The sequence below is a fragment of the Penicillium arizonense genome (assembly GCF_001773325.1).
Source record: "Penicillium arizonense strain CBS 141311 chromosome Unknown PENARI_contig023, whole genome shotgun sequence".
NCBI classification, from domain to species: domain Eukaryota; kingdom Fungi; phylum Ascomycota; class Eurotiomycetes; order Eurotiales; family Aspergillaceae; genus Penicillium; species Penicillium arizonense.
The window spans coordinates 352,020-376,150 of record NW_019173300.1 but is presented as its reverse complement, the minus strand read 5'-3'; the positions used below and the strand labels follow the sequence as shown (position 1 = coordinate 376,150).

General features: G+C 50.3%; 7 protein-coding genes across 7 annotated transcripts, besides 2 other annotated features; 2 read left to right on the top strand and 5 right to left on the bottom strand.

Annotated features, from left to right (window-relative positions):
* Window positions 1–747: 747 nt before the first annotated feature.
* Window positions 748–2,100, bottom strand: PENARI_c023G02164 (histidinol dehydrogenase family protein; the record flags this gene model as incomplete). Its single annotated transcript, XM_022635501.1, has 2 exons — window positions 748–1,690; window positions 1,742–2,100. The coding sequence occupies 2 exons, from the start codon at window positions 2,098–2,100 to the stop codon at window positions 748–750; spliced, it is 1,302 nt and encodes a 433-aa protein (XP_022484557.1).
* Window positions 2,101–2,176: 76 nt separating this feature from the next.
* On the bottom strand, window positions 2,177–5,043 carry PENARI_c023G09136 (putative C6 and C2H2 transcription factor RegA-like; the record flags this gene model as incomplete). The annotated part of the gene is made up of 6 exons (XM_022635596.1): window positions 2,177–2,308; window positions 2,477–3,464; window positions 3,517–3,776; window positions 3,828–4,576; window positions 4,627–4,870; window positions 5,014–5,043. The coding sequence occupies 6 exons, from the start codon at window positions 5,041–5,043 to the stop codon at window positions 2,177–2,179; spliced, it is 2,403 nt and encodes an 800-aa protein (XP_022484541.1).
* Window positions 5,044–5,888: 845 nt separating this feature from the next.
* Window positions 5,889–6,868, top strand: PENARI_c023G01758 (DODA-type extradiol aromatic ring-opening family dioxygenase; the record flags this gene model as incomplete). Its single annotated transcript, XM_022635494.1, has 4 exons — window positions 5,889–5,892; window positions 5,936–6,066; window positions 6,121–6,796; window positions 6,864–6,868. The coding sequence occupies 4 exons, from the start codon at window positions 5,889–5,891 to the stop codon at window positions 6,866–6,868; spliced, it is 816 nt and encodes a 271-aa protein (XP_022484599.1).
* Window positions 6,869–7,585: 717 nt separating this feature from the next.
* Window positions 7,586–11,288, bottom strand: PENARI_c023G10066 (cation-transporting P-type ATPase PCA1; the record flags this gene model as incomplete). The annotated part of the gene is made up of 2 exons (XM_022635603.1): window positions 7,586–10,533; window positions 10,595–11,288. The coding sequence occupies 2 exons, from the start codon at window positions 11,286–11,288 to the stop codon at window positions 7,586–7,588; spliced, it is 3,642 nt and encodes a 1,213-aa protein (XP_022484664.1).
* Window positions 11,289–12,289: 1,001 nt separating this feature from the next.
* On the bottom strand, window positions 12,290–15,025 carry PENARI_c023G10954 (RFX family transcription factor; the record flags this gene model as incomplete). Its single annotated transcript, XM_022635611.1, has 4 exons — window positions 12,290–13,835; window positions 13,886–14,200; window positions 14,255–14,951; window positions 15,010–15,025. The coding sequence occupies 4 exons, from the start codon at window positions 15,023–15,025 to the stop codon at window positions 12,290–12,292; spliced, it is 2,574 nt and encodes an 857-aa protein (XP_022484577.1).
* Window positions 15,026–16,172: 1,147 nt separating this feature from the next.
* On the top strand, window positions 16,173–19,116 carry pldA (uncharacterized protein; the record flags this gene model as incomplete). Its single annotated transcript, XM_022635582.1, has 8 exons — window positions 16,173–16,233; window positions 16,281–16,681; window positions 16,734–16,886; window positions 16,940–17,561; window positions 17,620–17,880; window positions 17,929–18,389; window positions 18,490–19,038; window positions 19,099–19,116. 8 exons carry the CDS (start codon window positions 16,173–16,175, stop codon window positions 19,114–19,116), a joined length of 2,526 nt encoding a protein of 841 aa, XP_022484628.1.
* A 911-nt stretch (window positions 19,117–20,027) lies between these two features.
* Window positions 20,028–20,076: a sequence feature (Short protein (PENARI_c023G04798, OGE49174.1) was converted to a misc_feature.).
* Window positions 20,077–20,139: 63 nt separating this feature from the next.
* Window positions 20,140–20,153: a sequence feature (Short protein (PENARI_c023G04798, OGE49174.1) was converted to a misc_feature.).
* A 2,208-nt stretch (window positions 20,154–22,361) lies between these two features.
* PENARI_c023G12145 (ribose phosphate diphosphokinase subunit PRS1) lies at window positions 22,362–24,046 on the bottom strand (the record flags this gene model as incomplete). The annotated part of the gene is made up of 5 exons (XM_022635625.1): window positions 22,362–22,392; window positions 22,442–23,493; window positions 23,548–23,668; window positions 23,725–23,734; window positions 23,788–24,046. 5 exons carry the CDS (start codon window positions 24,044–24,046, stop codon window positions 22,362–22,364), a joined length of 1,473 nt encoding a protein of 490 aa, XP_022484579.1.
* Window positions 24,047–24,131: the final 85 nt, after the last annotated feature.

Below are 24,131 nucleotides of genomic sequence, written 5' to 3'. Positions count from 1 at the left end.
ACAATAGATATGTCGTCCGACCTAACCCTTCGTTTGCGCGCAACTTTCTCCTCGATTACCTTATACAGCTTGTCCCTAAGGACCAAGGGCTAGTAAGCACTTGGGGTCAGCGCTAAGTCCTATTCCGTATCCTCTGATATGGACCGGTTATTCACTTTGACTTTCCACTCGATAGTATACCGAATAAAGCTTGCGGAAAGCTCGTCGTCTGGCCTGTTTGCTCCCCACTCGGAGAGATGAAGCAGCTTAAGGGGTCCCGGTTGGGAAGCGACTAAGAGCTCGGGATCGTCCTAGGGGCAACGGTTCGGTGAAGGGATAAAACCATATTTTGAGGGTGGCGTGTGTTCGTAATATCCTGGAGTCGGGGCGTATTGCGAATCCTGGTCCGAGGGATAGGGGTCCTAGGATTGGAATTCATCACCGTTGGCTTGTTTGCAAGCGAGTGGTTCTAGACAGCGCATGGCCCATACAACCATGATACGATAGCTATTTTTGTGCCATTATTTATTACTATATTGAGATACTGCCAAGAGGGTGGATCAGGGGTAAGCTAACCGCAAAAGGAATGGCGCCATGCAAAATAGAGGTCGACAAAGAATTGAAGAGAGTATAGAGGTGAAACTGATTTCGAGCGCGTCTGTACATGTAGTTGACTAACTATAAGTTAGTCGAGAAATTATAGGTGAAACTGGGAGTCTATCGCAAAACAACTGGCATTGATCTAAGAGTCTGCTTCCTCTCATATTCTTATTCAATCCACTCAAACTTGTCATTCAGATACCGATGAGCCCTGGCATCCCCCGAGCGGGCATGGCCTTCAAAGTTCTCAGCTCGTGCTGCTCTCCCACAGAGCCGACCAAGCTCTCCACTTTCTTGTGGTGAAGTAACTTCTTGATAAGTGACTGTTTTCAAGAACTTACCAACCCAAAGACCTCCTGTATATCGTGCAGCGCCTCGGGTTGGCAGAACGTGGTTGGTTCCGATGCATTTGTCGCCATAGGATACGCAAGTCTTCTCGCCCAAGAAAAGCGCTCCGTAGTTGGACATCTTCTCCAAAGCTTCCCGGGGGTTTTGCGTCAGGATCTGAACATGCTCAGAGGCATATTCATCAGCGAGCTTGTAAGCCTCGTCCAAGCTATCTACCACGATCACCTCTCCCAGGCGATCCCATGAAACCCCAGCAACATCGGCAGTGGGCAAGATCTTCAAAAGTCGCTCAACCTCCGCAATGGTCTTCTCCCCCTGAGTCTTGCAAGTGGTGATCAAAATAGCAGGTGTGTCATATCCATGCTCAGCCTGGGACAAGAGATCGGTGGCGACAGTGAAGGGATCGGCATGTTCATCGGCCACGATGAGAATCTCAGTCGGTCCCGCAGGCAGATCAATGCCAATCTCCTCTCCAAACAGTTGTCGCTTGGCTTCAGCGACAAAGGAATTTCCTGGACCGGCAATGAAATTGACTTTCTTCATTGTTTCCGTACCAATGGCCATAGCTGCAACAGCCTGAACACCACCCAGAATGTAGATATCGTCCGCGCCAGCGTAGTGCATCGCAGCAACCGTGTTGGCAGGGATCTTCCCAGCAATTGGAGGAGTGCAGGCCGTGACATGAGGGACACCAGCACACTTTGTCGTAAGGATCGTCATATGGCTCGATGCGAGAAGAGGATACCGACCACCGGGGATATATCTATCCAAGCATCAGTAGATGAAAATCACCCAACGAAAAACAAAAACTCACGCTCCAACCGAGTTGATCGGAATATTCTTCTGTCCCAAATGCACACCGGGACGAATCTCCATTTCAAATTCCTGAATAGATGCCTTTTGCGCAAGCGCAAAGGCGCGCACATTATCCTGGACCTGCTTGATATCATCAAGAACCTGCTGAGGAACCGTCGAGATAATATGCTGGATCTCTTCTTGCGAGAGCTTGAAGCTGGTAGGACTCCACTTGTCGAATTTCTCCGAGTATGCCCTCACAGCATCATCGCCCTTTGCGCGAATCTCATCAATGACACCTCTGACGATAGTAGGTGTATCTACTGCCGGAGCTGGGCCTGCGCCTGAACAGTTTTGCTGTTTCAACTTGAGAACCATTTTTGCGTCAATAATCACACGGTATCAGAATTTGATCACCTTTTCGAATGGTAATTTACTATCAAGTTTTGAAGCTCTACTTATGCACCGAGAAGCTTGATACTTCGGCCTCGGCGCCGAGTCCGATCTCCCCGCAAAGTCGGGTGAAGTGTGGGGAAAGCTCGTCGGAATGTGGACGCTCACCCGAGGTATCTGTGCGTACATTTATCTAGAATAACCTAGTCTACTTGTGAGTCTACAGTACTATATCTTGGTCGATATTTATATCATATACCACTCCAAAGACGGATATGGCTGTTTGGATTCATAAAATGGGGTATCAATGAAATATCGGTAATACAAGTCAAGGTCCGAGTCTTTAACCATCTGTACGCACGCAGTGCCCCAAGTCCCCTATCAATTGAGCCAGCATCTGGACCAAGGGTGGTGTCCTCTCGGAAGTTTCGGCTCGAAGTGTTGTTTGTACAACATCCATTGTAGTCCCCGGATCAACCAAATAGGCTGCTCCGCCCGGGCCCTGCAAGGCGGGAGAGCCACAGTCCATGGTTACAAACTTGGAGACATCTGGTAAATCGTCGCCATCAAGAAAGACCGTAGGGCCAGTGTTTGGTATCGGAGAGTTAGGGCTTCCAGTGAGTCGAGCCGTGTTCGCCTTGGAGACCACACTATAAGACCAAAATGCAAGACCGGCGTAGTAGACTCCAATAGCCAAGAACCCTGTCAAGGAACCTGGTGGCATACTTCTTGCAGCGCGGATGACCTGACCGGCGTGCCATACCGCTCTTCGTGAATCAGAACTAGCAATCCACTCCAAGGCGGAATGGTAGACCCGCCGAGCTTCTTGTTTATCTTCCTTGCCGGCAAAGAGTTGAAGTTCCTCAAGGGACATGTGCAAGAGCATTGAGACAACTTCACACACAAGCATGATCTCAGGTCGACATTGCACACGCAGTTCAGAGCAGACCATCCGGAAATGCTGGAGGGCCTGATCAAGCTCTTGTTGACGAGAGTTTGTCACGAGAGCATGCCAATGTTTGGAGTTGTTGGTAGAAATAAACTTTAGCCTGTGATATTCGTTGATCAGCGCGGCTAGACCGTGAATCAAAACCGATGCTGCGAATTGGGCGTCGACACGATCTTGGAACACTGTGATTTGTGACATGTCGCGGAGAAGGTCGGCCAGGGATGGCAAGCGCCCGGGAGCCATTGTACCAAAGCGGTCTTTCCACTCGGTGGCAGACTTGGCCTCCCATAAATGACGCGACGCCGCCAAAGGAAGCTCCATATCTGCATATGATATAACCGGATTGACGTTTAGAGCCATGGCTGTCTGGGAGTCATGTATGAAGATATGGTAAACAAGCCTAAACCGACAAAGTTAGTGTGCGACGAGGAATGGATGTGTATTCAAGATACCTTTTGAAGGATTCTTGTTCAACCCATTCGCGCCACTTGGCCTCGAGGGCAGGCCCTTTATCCTCCGCAAGGGGTACTATGTTAGCGTAAACCGAGCGACGAAATCGTAAAGCTCGACGAAGCATTGTAATGAGCGGTTGTGAAAAGCTTTCAGCAATTTCAGTCTTTCGATGGTTCCCACTCCAGATACCAATGTCGATAGTCAAGGCATAGGTTTGTGAAGTCCGCAGATCACGGATAAATGTATTATCTCTTTCGTACTGAGAGCATGTCAACATCATTCTTACGTGCATCGATGGAAATAGTCTTACCTTTCTCGGAAGATGCAGTCGCACAATTTCGTTTAGCGCATATCCAAGTTTTCTGATAGTAGGAACGGGTGAACGAACGGCAGCAGCAGCAGCCAGACCAGCAAGGACACCAGGATCTTCGCTGTTGGTTTGGAAAGTTGGCATGTGAATGAATGTTTGAACTGTATGTTGTTGTAGCTCAAAATATTGCTGGATCAAGCCATCCAGTAATTCTGTACTTGGAAATGACTTCATGATACGACTCAGGCTGGCATCTCGGCTGACCTCCAAGACCAAGCTCAAAATTAGGTCGCGGCTACTGGATGTCAACCGCTCACATAGAGTTGGCCATTCAGACGAAATGTTGGTTTCTGGACTGTTGATCACTTGCGGGACAGATAGGTTTTCATGGTCGTTAATGGCATGATCCTCAGGTGCGGGTTTCCATGCGGAGAGTGATGAGCGGTGGTAGGCCTCTGCACCGATTCCGATGCCACTGTCGGTATCATAAATCTCATGATTTTTGGTGTGGAAGTTTGGTAGAAAGCTCCGGGAGTTATAAAAGTCGATCAGACCGAAGTCGCCGTCGGTAAGAGTGAAGTCAAAGTGGAGGTCATCCCAGGCGCCAAAATGGACATAGTCAGGTGCCACTTGCGATGGATCTGGGTCATTATATCGGGCAAGAGAAGGAATGAGGGAGTCGGGGATGAAGTTTGGGAAGAATGTGCCGTCGACACTAAAGATGCCACTCTCATGGTCGTTGGGCGACACTATGCAACAGTCAGTCAGCGGTAACAAAATGCGTGAGGCTCATTCTTACCTCCAGTTTCAAGGGGAATCTGATCTCCCACTGAGGGTATTTCTGGAGAAAGGATGTTGTTTGACAGAGGAGGCCTCGGAGTCATCAACATATTGGTCGCTGAGAAATCCTCTAGAGGCGTTGGCATTGGCGAGAATGCCACCGCAGGCGAAGTATTCAAGTCCATATGCGCAGTACTTTGCGCAGGCGCATCGAAGGTATTGCGCTGGTGTGTAGGCTCGGGTGATGAATCTTGCGATACGTCCTGCCAGTCACAGGGCAGGTTGCGCTCGCGACATCTCCGGCAGGGCTTGTCATCGTCGCATTTTAATTTTGAAGAAGCACAAGATTTGCATGCCTGAGACACTCTGCTCTGTTTGGTGACTGACGAGCTTCGTTTCCGCTTACGGTCCCGGTCATTGGAATGGCCTGCCACATGGCGTTTTAACAGATCTCTGGGAACACATCAGCCATGGAACAGAACTCCTACGGGGGTTATGCTAACGGCCTAGCGAAGCCTTTGTCGCAAATATCGCAAACGTATGGCTTTTCTCGTGTGTGCGAGCGAACATGGCGGATCAAATGGTCAGCTCGATTATAGTGACGTTTACAGAAACCACATTGAAAGTAGCCGTTCTCCTTCTTGAGTGGAGAATTAGCATTGTCAAGACGCTCTGACTTTGGGGGTGAGTCAGCGAACATGATCAGACTGCATTTGTAGAGAAAGAAGAAAGAAGAATGGAATGGCGGAGCGAGAGAAGTGAAGAGAAGAGTGAAGGAGTGAAGGAGGGAGAGAGAGGAGGAAATCCGGGGGAAGCGGCAGTTGATCGACGCCACCGAATTTCTCAGACGCCAAAGTATGCCAACTGGAGAATATTTCAATATTGCTGGTTTAATACGAGAAACTAGAATTTAGACATAAGAGAAATGAAATCAGTTCATTCAGCGGCCAGTCCCGCGCTCATCCGCCTACTCCACCGTGCATTCCCCATATTTCATACTCCATGTACACCGTTGTTCCCCGGAGTCTGAAGGATATTTGCCCTGGAAATAGCTATTTACCCCTCATTTACCCCAAAGGGGCTTGAGCAGAAAGAAGTGGCTGAATTAGTTGGATCTAAAATGGTCGAAATTGGTCTAAGTTTGTCTGATTTGTGGCAAATGTACGTTCGGGATGTGGGGGATCATACCCGAGGGAGTATGGAGTTACATAGAGAGGAAGAGTATTTGTACTGCTTTATCCCCTGTTATTTTCAGTCAAGTTGACTATATACGTACTCACAATGGGTATGTCTGCATTCTTCTTATGTGATGCTTGCTAACAATATAGGCCTCACACCCGTTCATTTCTTCTCCCATGGCTCGACCATGATGTTGGGAGAAGAGTCGGAGAGTGCAGACTACTGGAAGAAGTGTGGAGATGAAGCCCTGGAGCGTAATATCAAGGGCGTCGTCATTATGGTACCTCATATACCACATACACCCGACACAGATAACACAGCTAACACATACCAGGGGGCTCATTGGGACTGCATGGGGGACAAGATTGAGCTGTCAACAAATCCCAACCCAAACAAGAGCCCAGTGGCCTATGTGCATCCCGACAAGTATCAAAACTACAAGCTCAACCCCGATCTCGAAACCACAAACCGCTGCATCCAAATGCTGGCCCAGGAGGGATTCAACGTGAGCGGCAATGACACTTTTGACTGGATCCACGACGTATATCTCATTCTCATCCGCATGTTCCCGGGGGGATGTCCACCGACGACTCTGGTCTCAGCCAACGCCCGCTACGACCCTCATTTCCACATGAAGATCGGCTCGACCCTGCGCCAGCTACGACGAGAAAACTACCTTATCATCGGGACAGGAGGAGCGGTGCACAATCTATACCGGAATCGATGGGCGCCTATGATGCGCTTCCGGGATAACTTTGCGATGGAGACACCACCAGAGGATTGGGCCATGGAGTTTCGCCAGGCGGTCGAGGATGTCATCACCAAGACGTCCGGTGTGCAGTTACGGCGTGCTATGACAAGGCTCATGAAGCATCCCCGATACCGAGATGCACACGCTACCGATGACCACTTCATGGCTGCCATGTTTGTAGCTGGCGCGGCAGGAGATGAAGAGGATGAGAATACGCCGGCAATTCTGGGTGCTGAGAGTTGGGAGTTGACCAACATGTGTAACTCGCAATTTACTTTTGGAAGATGGCCCAAAGAGATTGCCGTGTAATGTTTTAATCCTGGAAGTTTGAGCTTGATAACATGAATCAAATTGATTGAGATCCATACCAGTCAATCATATCAGCAATGTAGGGCAAATCCTCACTCCATCGAGAGGGTTGCTATAACCAACTTGCAGGAGAAATAATTCTCGGCGGTTGTCTCCTCGCTGTATGTTGGATACTGATAGTATTAATGAATTTAGTGCCAAAAATCCTAGACGCGTGAATTTTATCGCACCGACAAGAAGCATACTAATCTGTATGGGGTCAATTTCCAAACCAGTCCCTGCTTAGCCTTATCGCGGTATTAAATGCAATTAGGCTTCAATGTCAATCCAGTCATTGTAACTTATGGTATTCCCTTATGAAATGTTCAAGGGAGGGACCTAGGGGGGCGGGCGAGATCTGGCGATCTAGCTTGATGCACGCCCACTCCCTTTCTTCTTTTGTGTAGCCTTCATCTCGATCTACCTATTACATGACGAAGGCTGCAAAGCTGCAATGAATAGGTAATTTGGAGCCAGTAGAACAGTAATCGGTGTGTATTCACCAACAACTTGGTGAAATCAGATATCTATTCTGAAACTCATCGGAAGGGGGATGGGAACGTTTGTTGAAAACAAATAAATGGGTAAATTGTTCGGTGGAAGCATGTTGGATGCCCCAGCTCTCCATATGTAAGACTACCAAGCCACTGAACCAGCACGTCCCAGAGTTACATCTGACGTGAAGTGTATGTAGCCCAAACTAGATCTTGGTCCATCGCAGAAGGGCTGCGGCGATAATGACAGGCAACACGCTGATAAGTTCACCCAGCCCAGCGAATTCAGGGGGAATCCTAGCTTTCACGAATGCCCCGGCAGCAAGAAGCACGGCAAATGTGTTGTAAACGAAGCTCCAACCGAAGTTAAATTTGATGCGCCGTACAGACACTTTGCTCGTATCCATCACAGTAATAATCCCGGATAGAGCTGGCCTCATTAACACCACATCGGCAGCAGCCTGCGCAATGTCGCTGCCTGCATTCATGTGAATGCCAACAGTAGCCTGCGCTAGCGCGACGGCATCGTTGGTTCCATCTCCGCAAAATATGACAACGGGCTCCTTAACATTCGATGGATCTCCCAAAAGTTTCTTAATATAGGACTGCTTGTCAGATGGAGAGCTGTGGGCTTGGACATTCCTGTCTGGAATCCCCAGGATTGCTGCCACTTTTTGAACGGGCTCGACATCATCACCCGATACCACATGGACTGACACATTCCGTCCTAGTAGAGTGGTGACGACCTGAGAAGCGTCATCCCTAAGAGAGTCCTCGAGGCCAAAAACCGCCCACAGTACGCCGTCGATGGTAAAACAGAACGCAGTATAGCCCTGGAGAAGCACTGGCTGTACCAGTGGGTGGTTTTGAACATTTAGCCAGCGAGAATTTCCTCCCCGCATCGTCTGCCCAGCCATCTCACCCTCCATGCCTCGGCCGGTCAGACTTTTGGCTCCTGGGAAAGCCGTTGCAACAACTCCTTTGCGCCTTAGGTGGTCAGCAACTGCAAGGGAGACCGGGTGCTTGTTGTTGCTGATGAGGCCTAGGAGGAAGGGCAGTCGTGATTCACCGTTCATAAGACAGTGTTCAACGACTACGCCTAGCTTACCCTGGGTCAGAGTTCCTGTTTTGTCAAAAACCACGTGAGACGTCTTATAGGCTACTTCGATGGCATCCGCGGACTTAAAGACCACCCCTTTCTCTGCCGCAATACCGCTAGCAAATACAACCACCATGGGAACGGCGAGGCCAATAGCACAGGGGCAGGAGACAATAAGCACGGTAATAGCGTAGGTGATCGCCTGAACGGCTGCTTCTGATCCGGTCTTACCTTGGGCTGCCACACCAACTGCAATCCAGACGACAAACGTAGCAATGGCCAGGGCCACAATGACAGGGACAAAGTAAGAAGCCACTTTATCAGCCAGTTCTTGCATCTTGGGTTTGGATAGCTTAGCTTCATCCACCATTGCAGCGATGGCGGTGATGGTGTTGTCGCCGGGCAGTCGAGTGACCCGGACAAGTAAAGTTCCCGAGCCATTGATTGTCCCAGCAATAACGCGGGATTGAGGGCCCTTCTCGACAGGACGAGACTCCCCAGTGAGCATTGACTCGTTCGCTTCAGATGAGCCAGACACAACGGTACCATCGGTCGGAATCCTCGTATCGGGGGCCACCATAAAAATGTCGCCGTATTGCAAAAGCCTGACGTCGATTTCCCTACCCTCGAACGAGTTGAAACCGTCCACCAGGACAGCATTTTGGCTCTGAAGTGATCGAATAGAGATCGACTCGACTGCTTTCTGACGGGCAAGTGCGGCAACATAACGCCCAACCATGATTAAGGTGACCAAAAGTGTGCTGGTCTCGAAAAACTGGCCAGTTGACAACGAGTTACCAGCAACGAGGTAGCCAAACGAGATAAGGGAAAAGATATAAGCTGCACTGGTGCTCAGAACAATAAGGAGATCCATCTCAATGACCTTTGAAAAGATAAGAGCCTTCAGCGCCTTTGGGTAGAATGGGCCTGCGACCATCACTTGAACCAGCGTTGCTAGAGCCAATGATGTAGAGCTGTAGGGTATCTCTCGCTCGGGAATCGGAGCCCACGCCAAGACCAAGACCGGAATGGTAAGAATCACAGAAAAAAGTGTGATGTATCCGACATGTCGGACATGCTTTCTCCCAGCCCCGAGTGCTGAATCGTCGCGGGTAGGCGCTAGCCTCGCAACCCCTGCCCAATGTTTCTCTATGAGGTCGCGTGCCCCAACAACCTCTGGATCAAATGAAACGCGAATTTCGTCCTTGTTGACGGGAGATACGTCTATCACTCCTTCTGGCCATGGCCGATTGACAAACGTTGACAGATCCTCAGACGTGATAATATCCAAGCTCGATCCGCTGCTGGTGATCACATCAAAGTGAAACTCTGTAGTACGCTCTAGATGTTTCATCACATGTTTGACACTCGCCATATTGAGATCCACGTCGAATTCAGCTCGGGACAAGATGAGGCTCGTCTTTAAATTCCGGACGCCTGACACTGTCGCTAAAGTTCTGTTGAGTTTCGTCTCGCAACCAGTGCAAGTCATGCCAGAAACCGAGAGAACGACATGCTCGATGCCCGTGTTCTGTCTCTCTAGGTCAGGGGCCATAGTAATATAGTCACTGTTTTTGCTCTCAATCCCGGTGCAGGCTCTGTTATCTAGCTTCGAGGATTTGGTGCTGGCACGAAATGGGCTTTCAGAGGTGCAAAGAACAGGGATATTATCCCCAGAAGAAGCGCTCTTAGGTTTGCAGCAAGACTTACCAGAGCAGCTCTCCACAAAACCTTTCTCAGAGCCACACACATTGCGTCGCTTTGGGCTTGCTTCAACGTCTCTAGATGTAGATATGCCGTTTGCGCAACAGGAGTCAACTGAGATACGCGAGCGTGCCTTTTTCAGCGATTCTCTGGAGCTTCGTTCCCTCATCTGCCCAGGCATTCCTCGAGGAAGGCAGCATGTCTCTTTGCCTAGAGCAATAAGAGCACGGCAGATACATCCTAGAGTTGCTAGTGTAGTGGCATACTGTTCGCGAACAGCACGTCGATGATGATCGCAGGCTCTGCGCTGGGGCGCTTCACCTTTCTCCGGTTCCGATTTCAATGTCCCAGCTGCATTGAAGTTCAAGTTAATAAAGCCCCTTGTAGGATACGCTAGCTCCAGTCAACATACCTTGTTGGGTGGCTTCAACCCGCGGGGTGTCCGTCCCTGTATCACACTCGCGAAGAGCCAAGCGATCCAGACAAGTCTCGTCGCAGCAGGGGGCAGGCATGCCACTACAACAATCTGGTGCTTTCGAATCGGTAGGAGCAGAGTTGCTTGATGGAAGGGTGCTCGAGCAGCGTTTGGGGAGATGCGCGCGCATATAAGTATTGTTCTTTCCCTCGCTAGCTTCAATGACAGGACCTTCTTCGGAATCTTCCCCGGCCAAGTCACCAGGGGGTGAGACATCCGTGTTGCAAAAGGTCTCTGAAGGCTGATCATCGCAGCAACTTCCTGGACCGGTCTTTTGTTTGGAAGATCTAGAGGAATCATTGTCACGGCAGGCATTTGCCGGGCATTGGATGGAGGGCAGAGGATAGTTATTGTCGTTTCGGGCTTCCTCAATTTTGGTGTTGGCCGAGACACTGCCGCAGCAATCATCTTGACAACTCGTGTCCAGTGGCGCGCCGTCCTTATCACACCCGTCTTCTACAGTAATATCCAAGCTGCTGGCATCAACGGCCTCGAGGTTGCCACGTACTGTACTGACTACATCGTTCACTTGCGAGGGGGTTTGACTTCCCACATCAATTTGCATTGTTGCGTCAGACAGGGGTTCATTTGGTTGAGGGAGCGTAGCAGGCTGGCAGCAGGAGCAACTCATAGTGCCCGTTCGACACAGTAGCTTGGAAGCTTTCTAACAAGATTGCGATGGCTTCGCTTGTGGTGTTGTGGTCAGTATGGTTGGCGCTTGTTACAGACCCGTACAGTACTTTTCTGAGGGGTCATCAAGAAACAACCAAAGCTCCAGCACGACACTGCTGTCACGTGCTTTCCTGATAGAACACTTAACTGTTGTGGATTAGGTTGAATCTTGTCCTCTATAAAAAGCACTCACTGAAGCAAAAATATTTAGAAAGATGATATAAACTTGCTCTTCGGTTGGCGATAGGCGGTCTAAAAAGCGATCTAAAAAGCGATCTAAAAAGTGGTCTGTCCAACGGTGTTAAAACATCTGCTGTGTCACTGTACATTTAAGCCCTCACGGCGTGTGGGTGTACAATGGCAGCCACTACGGCAGGGCTAAGGCCAGTCAAGTGACTGTCTTAGGACCGGCAGGACGGATGCGCATGTCGGTGTACAAAGAGCCGGGAGTCAAATACCTCACTCGCATTGGGGGCCTAAGACCGACCTCCTGCCCGAAGTCTGGGATTGTGACATTGGGTGCTGCTCATTACTCTACTTCAATGAGAAAGAATATCCTCATTGGCAACATTTACCAGGAATGGGTAATACAGTAGAAAAATAAGATAGTAAACCCCCTAGCAGGGCAAGGTCAGTACGTTGTAACTGCATATGTACAAGGGGACTCCGAGGAGACCCTAAAGTAAACAGACAGGAAAGGGGAAGCGTAACCAATTCAGTGCTGACTTCCGCCACACGCCAATTAAATGCTGTAAGAATGATGATCAGGGGGCCCGGTACAACGGGATCGCAAGGAAGACTCATACAAGTCCCATGCTCGTGGCTCATCGCTTCGTAGAAACAAAGGGGATAACAAAAATAACAAAAGAGAATCGTAAAACTCCGTCAGCCCAAAAAGAAATCATCCAAACAAAGGGGATATCCAACTCCAACTCATGAATCCAAATCAAAATTAAACCATTAGATGACGACCACATCGCCTTCGGCGTCAGCGGGATCGGAGACCATCATGTCTCCGTATTTACCAACTGCCATTAACATGGTATCATCTTCGAGGTCGATGGCACTGTCGTCATTGTTGTGGGCTTGAAAGCCCGGATCGGCGAGGGACAGTCGCTTCTCGTTGGGCGGGTGTTTAAAATCCGAATGGCCATTGCCAGAGACCTGGCCGTTTTGAGGCACAGGGCTGTCATTCGATTTGTTTTGGGAGGGCTGAGTCGCTTCAAAAGGGGATGGTTCGGGAGCAGCTTGCTTCATCTGAAAGTTGCCCAGCGACTCCGCACCAAAAGTCGCACTTTGTAGGGAACCGGGGGTGTTACGCATGAATCCGCCCTTCTCAGCCTGCCAGACCATCATTTCGTGGAAGAAAACCTTGGTCATCCACCAGGCACTGAAGCTGGGAGCACCACCTAGGGTGAGTCGGTGCAGAACGCTGTCCCACAGGGCATCAACCTTCTCAATCACACACTGGGTACGGTGATGAGCGAAGGCAGCGGGAAGGTTTAGGATGAATTGGATCCATTTGTCTGGGAAATTGTACTCATCCCCGGGGGCACTCTCCACTGGGAACTTGTGGGCCTCGACAGAATCTGGCGAATCGGGACTGGTGAAAAAAGGCAAGGCCGTGGTAGGGTCTGCGTCGTTCAATGGGGTGAGAAGTGCGCGGATATCATGCTTGAGAATCTGTTCCGTTGCCAGCTCGGCGCAAGTCGGGATATTGGCCTTGGTCATCATATCACGAGGGTTGACAAGAGTCTTGTAGTCGAACCACATCTGGTTCCGGTTGTCAGGATGGCAAAGCCAGGCGGCAGCAGCATTGGCAGCCTGGTTCACATCAAGCATGTGCTTGAGGAGATTGCAGAAGATGTTTGCGGGAATCAGTCGTGCCAGTGAAACGTGAGTCGGTTGAGCCTTAAAAGTCTCAGAAATGTGGCCACAGAGTCTTTGCGAAATAGAGTTGAAGGCATCTAGAACCGGCTTGGGAACAACCTGGGTTGTCAAGGGTGCCACGAAAGCAATCATCTTCTGATACATCATCCAATCGCACTCCTTGATCCACGGGGCAACGTTGGGGTGTGTCAACATCTTCTGGACAGGGACGGTCAATGTGCCGTGGAAAGCAGAGAAGTATTTCATGAGATTCCTTTCCTTGCAATAACGGAAGCTGTCGATGACTGAGATGCAGTGGGATCGGTAGAGAGCCGCAAGGGCTGCAGCGACTTTCAAGTCACTGTTCGCAGGTAGGTAGGGGCGGATATCTGGGAGTTGAAGGGCTTCGTTGTCGACCAGAGGATTCTCGTCCAGCGGCAATTGCAGCATTTGATGGATCATCTTTCCGGCTTGTTGGGCCACATTTTCACGGGTGATGGTGTCATCTGATCCATTGGGATTCTGAGATTGACAATTGCAATCACCAGGCGCAGGGTTGCTCGGGAATCGAGGGGCAAACGAAGTGGTGGGAGAAGGAAACACGGCGGTGTCGGCGGTAGGCTGCTGTACACTGGCACTGGAAATTCTTAGCAGAGCACAATTGTATGCGAGGGCGTGGAACCTCACCTCCTCGAGCGCATCGCACTGGCAGGCCTTGAGGGCGGCAGGGGGCCATTTACACCTTGTGTGACTTGCGGGTTGAGTGGTGCAAGCTTTTGTTGCTTCTCCTCAATGACCGACAAGTCGACATAGTGGTATTTGGATTCTCCTCGGACCCCAAGTCGTCGAGTCTGCACATTGGGGAAGATGATGCGAACGAGCTTGCCAAAGGATGCAGGATTCAGTACTGAAACTCGCTCTGTGCCACAGTTCTCTGCGTAGCAGCAGTAGACGCGATCACGACGCACTGAACCAGTACTCTTGCGACAGTTTTCTCTCAACCTATGGCAATGGTTAACTCCCATTATCTAGGTTGTTGCGAAGAATGTTTCTTACCAGATCATGGCGAAAACCTGCTTCACCTTTTCCGCCTTGCCTCCGCCTCCTTCGTGCTTCATTACCTCTGCTGCCATCTGCTTCAATGTCCATCCCTCATACTGGCGCAGCAATTTTCGTAGCTCCATATCATTTGCCAATGTCGAGCTAGCCCCCTTCTTCTTTTTCGTGCCTTGTTCGGACATTTCTTGATCCTCAGTGACGTGATCAGGCAAGTGGTTCTCTACCCCACTGTCATACATAGGCTGGTATTGGGGAATTGCATGAATTGCATGCGGCATCGGTGGTTGTATTGGTTGGTGTGCGAGGGTGTGGTCGTGCATCGCGTGATTCTGGAATTCGTCCGCTCGAGGCATCGCGTTATGGTCGTGCATCGATTGGTCCAACGACGGGCTATTCGAGTGGTGGGAGAACTGGTGCCCAAATCGCATCAGCATATCCTCCGGGTTACCACCAAACATGTGTTGGCCCGGGACTTGCGAAGGCATAAACTGCGGGAATCCGTCGAGTTGTTGGTCTTGTGTTTGTTGTGTTGTACTCGAATGGATGCTCGCTGTCGAGCCTCGGGAGCGAGGACGTCGGCCAGCTCTGGAGGCAGTTTCTGAACGTGCACGCATTGGGTCGGCCGTACCTGGTCGGCTCTGGGGGGCAATCTGTGTTGTCTGGGACACCACACTCCCCTGCGACTGGGCTCGAGCTTTGAAAGAGGTCAGGATGGGAGGAATAACGTGGACCAAGATTCAGGGTCAACTTACCCAGTTCTGGCGGCATAACGCCCATTTGCGTCGTGGAGGAAGCGGTAACCACGGCGATGGCCCTGCACTTCACACTTCACGTCTCAAATAACCCAAAACCAAAATAACACACCCAGAGACAAATAGAGCTCGCAATCCAAAATCCAAAACCAAAAAACGAGTCGTAAGCCTACTGGGGCTGTTGAGGGCTGGCCGCGTGTGAGTTGAGGGAGGATAAACAGAAAAGGGCCGTTCCTCTGACAACGTTGTTTGGCCGGTCACGTGGCTGATGTAAGCATTCCTGGGCTTGTTTTTGTTTACATTGGAGCATTGCTCGCTTTAGTTAAGTTGCAGTGTAGTTCAGTTGTAGTTTGTTAGTTCACTCTGTGTTATTCTATTGTGATAACTATATGTAGTTATATATGTGTCGTTTTGACGGTCTGCCAAGGTAATACTGGTCAACACAAAACATCTGGAGAAGAACAAAGCAACGGTGCTTAGCGAAAATAACAATCTGTAGATATTTTTTATGTCCCAAGTATATCAATAGCACTGGTTATGCTACTATCCTCCGTGGACGATTCCTACGCGTCAGCGGCGCGGAGAGGAAACACTTGGCATATTACATCATTGATCTTCAATCCACAGAGAATATCTCCAGGGGCTGCTGATCTTTTTGGATATTGGACTGTTCAAATGTTCTAGATTATCAGATTCTATTGCCTTATTTAAACTGGATTATGCTCTCGCATGTTTGCTGTAGAGTCACGAATCACAGTCCCCACGGAGTATATATATCTCCACTGAGATCGACTCCCCACCAGATCTCTTCTATTTTTGTGTCTCCAGGAGTACATGTTCAGGATATATGTTACCTATACTCTCTAATTTACTCTAGCTATAGACAACATTAATATCAGTGAATACCCCTGCAATTGCCAAGAAACTAAGGTGGTCCGATATCGTTCCGGTACCACGGAAATACAGGCTCCACGCGGGAAAAGAGATGAAATCAGAAACAAATATGGGAGGTTGTGGCTGTAGATCTGCATCTCTCGCAAATCACAAATCGTAAGACATTTGAACGCCGAGATCCGTAAGGCAGTAGGGCTGCCGTGATGTCACTTTATTATCTCCAGATTCCCCTCCCCTGACGTTTTCCCCCTCCACAACTTCTCGCAATTATGCATAAATTTAAGGAAAAGTTTGAGCATTCAATCGACCATCTAGAGGGGTCTCTCAAAGGTCTGTAATGAGATCTCCACTCTGGACCAAAATCTGACTCTTTCCAGATACCCATATTCACGATGTCAAAGCCGAAGCCACACACCTGAAGCACAAGGTGGGCAAGTTTTTCAACATTATAAACCCCAATCATCGCCATGATGAGGCACATGAGCAGGAAACAGACCGCAAGCGGTCTGCAATCACAGCGTCGCACCGCTTTGAGTCTTTTGCGCCCATCCACGAGGGCAATCGCGTCAAGTGGTATGTCGACGCCATGGATTATATGTGGGCGGTCTCCGAGGCTCTTGAGAAGGCGACCGAGACCATTTACATCGCCGATTGGTGGCTGTCCCCAGAATTGTTTATGCGTCGCCCTCCTGTGCAGCACCAGGAATGGCGGTTGGATCAGGTCTTGAAGCGCCGCGCGGAGGCTGGTGTGAAGATCTTTGTCATTGTCTACAAAGAGGTTGGTTTGATTGTTGGTTTATAATGATAGAGCCATATTGATATTCTTGCAGGTCAATCAAGCCCTGACTTGCAATTCGGCGCACACAAAACATGCGCTGCGGAACCTCTGCCCAGAGGGAACTCCTGGTTACGGCAACATTCGAGTGATGCGCCACCCTGATCACAATGTCTTTGAAAACGCAGCTGATATGACCCTTTACTGGGTATGTAGTCACTACTACCGGGGTTCACGTTGAGACATGCTGACAGTACACAGGCCCATCACGAGAAACTCATTGTAATCGACTACGCCGTAGCATTCATTGGAGGCATTGATCTCTGCTTCGGACGGTGGGATGTCAACCAACACCCGCTAGCAGACGTCCACCCAGCCGGTCTACGGGACGACATCTTCCCAGGCCAGGAATTCAACAATAACCGAATCTTGGATTTCAAGGGTGTGGACGACTGGCAGAACAACGAAGTCAGCAAGGCTGACTACGGCCGCATGCCCTGGCACGATGTGGCCATGGGGTTAATGGGTGACTGTGTGTTTGATATCGCAGAGCATTTCGTCCTGCGCTGGAACTTTATCAAGCGGGACAAATACAAGCGCAATCACGACATCGACTGGCTGCTTATGGAGGGCCGCACTGGTGAAGATGAAGATATCATCGCCGTACAGAGACCCAAGTACCCTTGTGGTGACTACATTCAGCATCCATTGACCCCTCTCTCGACCAAGCCCCGTGGTGATGTGGGTACTGTGCGCGCTCAGATCGTGCGAAGCAGTGATGACTGGAGCAGTGGGATTCTGAACGAGCATAGTATCCAGAACGCGTATTGCGAGACTATCCGCAACGCTCAGCACTTTGTGTACATTGAGAACCAGTTCTTCAGTAAGCCAACCTTCCTCGCCTTTTTCGAGAATGCATGCACTTTGGCTAACGTTCACAGTCACCGCTACTGGCGACCAGCAGCGTCCAATTTTCAACACGATTGGCCGGGCTATTGTCGATGCGTGCGTGAAAGCTGGTAAGGAAGGCCGCAAGTTCCGCGTCATTATTGTCATCCCTGCAATTCCTGGCTTCGCTGGTGATTTGCGTGATAATGCCGCGATGGGAACTCGGGCAATCATGGACTATCAGTACAAGTCGATTTGTCGTGGCGAGCACTCGATCTTTGGGCAGATCGAGAAAGAGGGCGTTGACCCGCGCGGTAAGTTCTCTTTCCCGTGTCAATGCAGTGCATCCTAACACGCATCAGAGCATGTCTTCGTGTTCGCCCTGCGCGCATACGACCGGATCAACAAGACGCCCGCTCTGGAAGAACTCGAGAAGCAGGCCGATGTTACATACCAGGATATCCAGCGCGGTATTGCCGAATCCATCATGAGTGAAAGTGTGCACCCGACGATCGGCAAAGAAGGTGACCAGAACGAGAAAGACTACACCGCCGACCCAAGTCAAAAGGAAGCCACCCTGCGGAAGCTGGAGAAGTTCGAAGAGAAGGCTGAACAGCGCAAGGCCAAGGATGGCTTCCACAGCAAGGACACCGTGTCGCACTGCACCATGTTGAACGGCGGTAAGATGTCCGAGGAGAACTGGGAGGGTGACCCAGAGGCCGAGAAGGGCAACTTCGTCCAAGAGGAGCTGTACGTGCACGGCAAAGTGTGTATTGTTGACGATCGCACCGTGATCTGTGGCAGCGCCAACATCAACGATCGAGTAAGTGTAGCACGACGTCTCCAAAGTCTCACCCTCACCCCTCCACCCTCCACATTGTGACCCTTCATTTCTGTCCTGTATCATCGGCTGATAACCACAGTCGCAACTGGGATCGCACGACAGCGAACTAGCGATCGTTATGGAAGACCAAGACTTCATCGACAGCACCATGGACGGAAAACCCTACCGAGCAGCCCGATTGGCCGCAACGCTGCGTCGCCAACTCTGGCGCGAACACCTAGGCCTCCTACCGGCACAAGAATACGACGCCACAGGACATCCCAACGCGCGATCGCCGACCGAATGCTTGAACGAGATCATCTCAGGCCCGGAGAACGAATTCGTGACGGATCCGCTGGGCGACGGGGTCTGGAACACCTGGACGTCGCAGGCGAGCGGGAACACAGAGACGTATCGGATGCTGTTCCGCGCGGATCCCGACGATAATATCAAGACCTTTGAAGATTATGACCATTTCCGACCGCGGGGCTCGCATAAGGAAGGCCACTTGTTCGACCCTTATATGCCTGCCAAGGATGTGCGCGAGAAGCTCGATCTGATCAAGGGTCACCTTATTTGGTTGCCATTGGATTTCCTGCGTGATGCTGAAATGGCAGAACCTGGATTGGCTGTGAATCAGATTACTGAGGTGAGTACAGAGTAACCAGATTCTATGAAGGGAAAGTTAATGCTAATGGGTTTGACAGAGTATCTACACCTAGTCTAGAGGTGATATCTTTGAATGTGTGAATATCTGTGAATGTCTGAATGTGTGAATATCTGTGAATATGTGAATATGTGAATATCATTGAATATGATTTACAGTACACACAGCAAAGTACATTGTGCGTACTGTACATTGGTACTTTTGGCCAGTGGAGCATGGAAGTATTGTCCCAAGCCACTGGGAACACGATTTGCCCTCATTTCCCCATTTTCTGTTTAGTGTTGGTATTAGTCTCGTTTAGTCCTTTTAGTTCCTTTTAGTCTTCTCTTAGTTTCGTTTAGTGCTTTTTCTCGAGGGTACGTATGCCGCAGTTCCGATACATCTCATTTTCACCCTGCAGCCACTCACACCCCAACGTGGAAAACGATGCCCCAAGCACGGGATATAGCCCTGGCTTGGCGAGAAGATTATTGCCAATCTTTTTCCTTTCTCCACCACGGTAAAGACGAGAGGTTCGGTTCTATTCCTGGAGGGATGCGCAGCTCGCATACCGGATCTCAAACCGAAACCTTGAATTGCTCAGGGTGAAAATGAACTCGGTGAGACCCTGCATCTAGGGCGCAATTCAAGACCGGATCGACCGGTGAGAGGCTCTAGCTCTTATCGCCAAACTTGAAGTATACCGTACGAGCTATAGTCGAACCCTTGGCATTGCATAGATGTAGAGCAGTATTTGGAATAAGCTTTGGAATAACATTCTCAGGGAATAGCTAAATCGAAACAATAAAGAGAACGGCATAGAATACACGACCAGTGGTCCAGAAATAACCCCGATCCAGAAAGCCCGACAAAGACCCAGGTCTATAAACTCCAAGATGCAATGAAAAACAGGACTTTTGGAACACATCGAAAATGCAAACAAAAGCGGATCTCAACCCGATCCCAAGGGGCTGGGCTGGTGGAGAAGACCCTTACTCCGTAGAAGTAGAGACCTGTAAATGCCGGCAGATGCAGAAGTCTCTTTTGGGAAGTTAGTCACTGGCAAGGGCCAGGTCTCAGACCCGGTTTGGGAGGCGAACTCACCTATGCTTTGGCATTGTGGCATGCATTGCAGCGACAATGGCCACAAATCTTGCAGCGCCAGATAGCCACAAAGGGTCCAGAGTTGCAGTCTGAGCACCGCCAGGTAAGGATGTTGCCGTTGGTAGCCTGGACAATGGCAAAAACATGACCGGAACACTGGTTGGCCATGATGGTGTGAAGAAGTGATATCAAACTGACGCTATAGTTAGTGATGAGGCTCGGGTTCGGACCCGGGACTCTGTCACGTACCAAGGAAGACCCGAGGGAGTGGAAGATGGCGTCGATCACCGGGGATGAGAGCTAAGCTCCTAGATTGGAGAGGAAAGATGGAGGGAAGAAGGGAGGTTAAAAGAGATGGAGACGGAGATGGGGTCAAAGTCAATTGCGAAGCAAGGCGTGGTCGAGGATAGAAAGTCAATTGAGAGAGTTTGATGGAGCTAAAAAAGCCAGGACGACGAGGCCATTATATACTCTCTCTCATTTGATCTCAGAACACGGTGAGCAATCCCAGCAGTCGATGTCTAAACTGCCGACAGACCCTGCACGAATCCGTAATGACGCAGGTATCCGAGAAGAAATGAGGTCGTCATGGGAAAAAAGTAGAATTAAAGGAATTAAGAAGCAGATCTACCGAAAAGCTCATCTTGCATGGAACCACCGACGCCAGGCAGATCCTAGTTCGAGGAAGAGATTCAGGCTCGATCTGTCATCGGGGTGAGTTGATTGGGAGGAACCGGCTAGTTCAGTTAGGGGAAGGCGGAAGGGAGCCGAAGAGGAAGGGAAGTGGAGGGAATGGAAGGGGATTGGAGCAAAGGAAGACGAATACATCCAACCCTAAGTAGAACTAAGTCAAAAGAACAAATAGCAGTTCCGAATATGTGGAAGACCGGGGCTTTGCATCCCAGCACTTCGGGTCGTCGATAATCTTCGATTTTTTCCCTTTTTATACATTTCCTTTTTCGCTATAATTTGACTCGATTAGTATTTCTATGCTATTTTTCAGTGAAATTCTAGCTTTATTTAAATCCAAATTCCATTTGAGATCTGTTGAATTCAATAATTCCTCCATTTCGCTTCTCTATCTATCTATTGTTCAGCCCCTGAACCCATAGACCCAGAGTTGATACATCAACTTATGACGCTTGGGCCGAGATCCACACGGGAATGTCACTATTTTGCCTTGTCCACATCGGATTTTCCCTTAAAAGTACGGAAAAAGTACCGGATCTTGAGTATATCCCTACGATCGGGACTCGACCCCCGCTGCATTAGTGCGCCGGCGCTTACACGGCCCAATTGCTTATTGAATAGCCGCAAAATGGAATTGTTGCAATTGTCGCTCTCTCACATTGTCCATCCCTGTCTCTGTTTCGGATGTCTAGAAGCCTAGACTCTCCAACGACTGGATAGGGCAGTTCCAACAAGAAACCCGGGTGGTACGCAATTCCGTAGACGGGAAGAGGATCAGCTTTCGGAGTGAGACGCCTCTTCCGACGGGTGATGAATACAGGCACTTTCTGGTACGTCCACCTGACACACCTGTAGATTGAAATTAGGGCCAGGGCCGTTGCCAAAGGGGATTGGGGAGCTATACTTAGTCCAGGGAAGTATATCTCCACCGGTCTATAACACACCGACACTTGTACACGACGATCACTGGACCGCGACCGAATGGCAAACCGCCTTCGAGAAGCAATCATGCAATTCTTCACGGCCGACTGCATTTAGAAAGATATCGGGTCGGGTTTGCCACTCGGGAAGGAGGTGGCTACGGGGATGGATCAGGTAAATTGAACTGAAATGAATTGAATTGAACTGTTTGCTATCGAATTACTCATGTTCGAGATCAACTCTTGCACCACTTCCACGGCCAGGGCCACTCGTCTCGAAAGAACTGGGAAAGGGGTGACACCTCCATGTTGGACGTTCCGAGGAGATCACAACATGAAGAAAGAAGAAGATCCGATGTTTGCTCTGCCAACGCTCCGTTAAGAACACCTTGTGGGTAACAAGATGCCCCTGCAGTACCCGAGTGCGGACTGCATCGCTGGGGTGAAGTGAATAGTGAGATCACTGCTACGCAAGGGAAGGGGATAATCGAACAGGTTCATTTCCGAATTAGGTATCATGTCATCAACGGGTTGCAGAGGAACCCTGCGCATCAATATGCAAAAACGCCGTCCTAAGATGTAGTTCGTGCCTCGTAATGGCCATCTGCCTCATCAGTCGTTAAGGTGGAAGAGGGCCGAGACGCTGCTCGTTGTTAGTGGATGGTCACACGACACAGCCGGTGGTAACAAACCTTTCGCCGTAATGGTGCCTCCGGATGCTCTCTGCCAATAGGCTGGACACATCAATAACAATCAGCTTCTTCGATCGCCGCAGCATCAACGGTGGGATCGGGAAGGTGTTGGTCACAACGATGTGGTCGATGGACGGGCAGGCCTCCATCTGGTCCAGTGACTCTTCGGTGAAAAGTCCGTGAGTAGCAATACAGTAGACCTTGCTGCCGCCACCACGCTTCACAACAGTCTCGGCAGCTGCAATCCACGACCCGCTCTTGTCGATCATGTCATCGACAATGAAAACGGGTCGGTCGCGAACCTCGCCGACCAGCGTGATGGTCCTCTCGTCGGCGTGGCCACCGCAGACACTAGCTTCGTCGTCAGACTCAACTGCGTCAAAGGAGCCACCGAGCGCGTGATCAGGAGGCTGCGACGAGGTGATGGAGATCATCGAGTTGAACATGGCGTCGGGGACGACCTCTGCGCTTTCGTGGTTGCTGCCCACCCCCGGCGTGGTGCCACCGGAATGTGAGTGTTCATTGGAGCGATAGTCATCGTCAACCAATTGGCCTTGCACCAGACGCCCGGTGATGACATCCCGGACACGCACATCGGTATACTCATGGGCTGCTTCCAGCTCCGATGGGCGGCGAGCTGCAGGTGGGGTCTCGGGACGCAAGAGCTGATCCTGGGAAGGGGGAGTAACCGGCTCCGGCTCTTCCGGGATAGGGGGAGTTGCAGGTGTTCTGTGAGAATTGTGCAAGTGCAGCTCAAAATGCTGCGGGTCCTTAATCGCGCGAGGATCTTCATCCACGCCATCGAAGAAGACTGTACTGTCAGTCATGGTAGCCACGGGGACCTTCGGGCGACGACGATCTGTCGTCACAATTCCGAAATTGAGCTTGAGGGTATCGGCCAGCGAGGTGACTCGCTTGGTACCGCCTGCATTCTTGCTCACCACGACGGCGTCTTTCCAGCCAGGGACATTCATCCGGATCCAGCGCGCGATGAACGGTTCGGCAAAGAGGTTGTCGACCGGCTTTCCGAAGAACCCTTGCATCTGGGATGCCTAGGAGCCCATCAATATCCAAAGTATCAAACTGAACATCGCATAGAGACATACGTGCAGGTCCATGGTAATCACATGGTCCACGCCGGCGATCGTGAGGAGGTTGGCGAGCATGCGGGCCGTGATGGCACCACGATGACTCTTCTTCTTGGATTGGCGCGAGTAGGGGAAATATCTCGTCTGCGTCAGCATTCACTGTAGTTTTGGAGTCAAACAGGACGGGCAGCATACGGCATGACCGCTGGACACGAGTTAGTTTGAGAGCTCTCTATTCTCCGGTCAGCGACGACATACCTGTAATCGACTTCGCTGAGCCACCCTTGCATGCTGAAATCATGATCAGGAGCTCCATTACGCTGTCGTTAATCTTCTCGCTGCCACTTTGAACGATGTAGACATCCTGGTTCCGCACTGAGGTACCGATATTGACACTGGTCTCGCCATTGGCGAACTTCCCCAGGGTAGCTTTAGCAGGCACTGTGCCTAGCCTCTCGCAGATAGTATCTGCGAGGGCGGGGTGAGAATTCCCCGAAAAGATTTGGACACCACGCATTGTTGAGTGAAGAAGAGAAAAGTTGAAGGAAGAAAAAAAGTTCGCAAAGAGAAAAGTTCACTAGCGGAGGTGGTCTACACGGCCC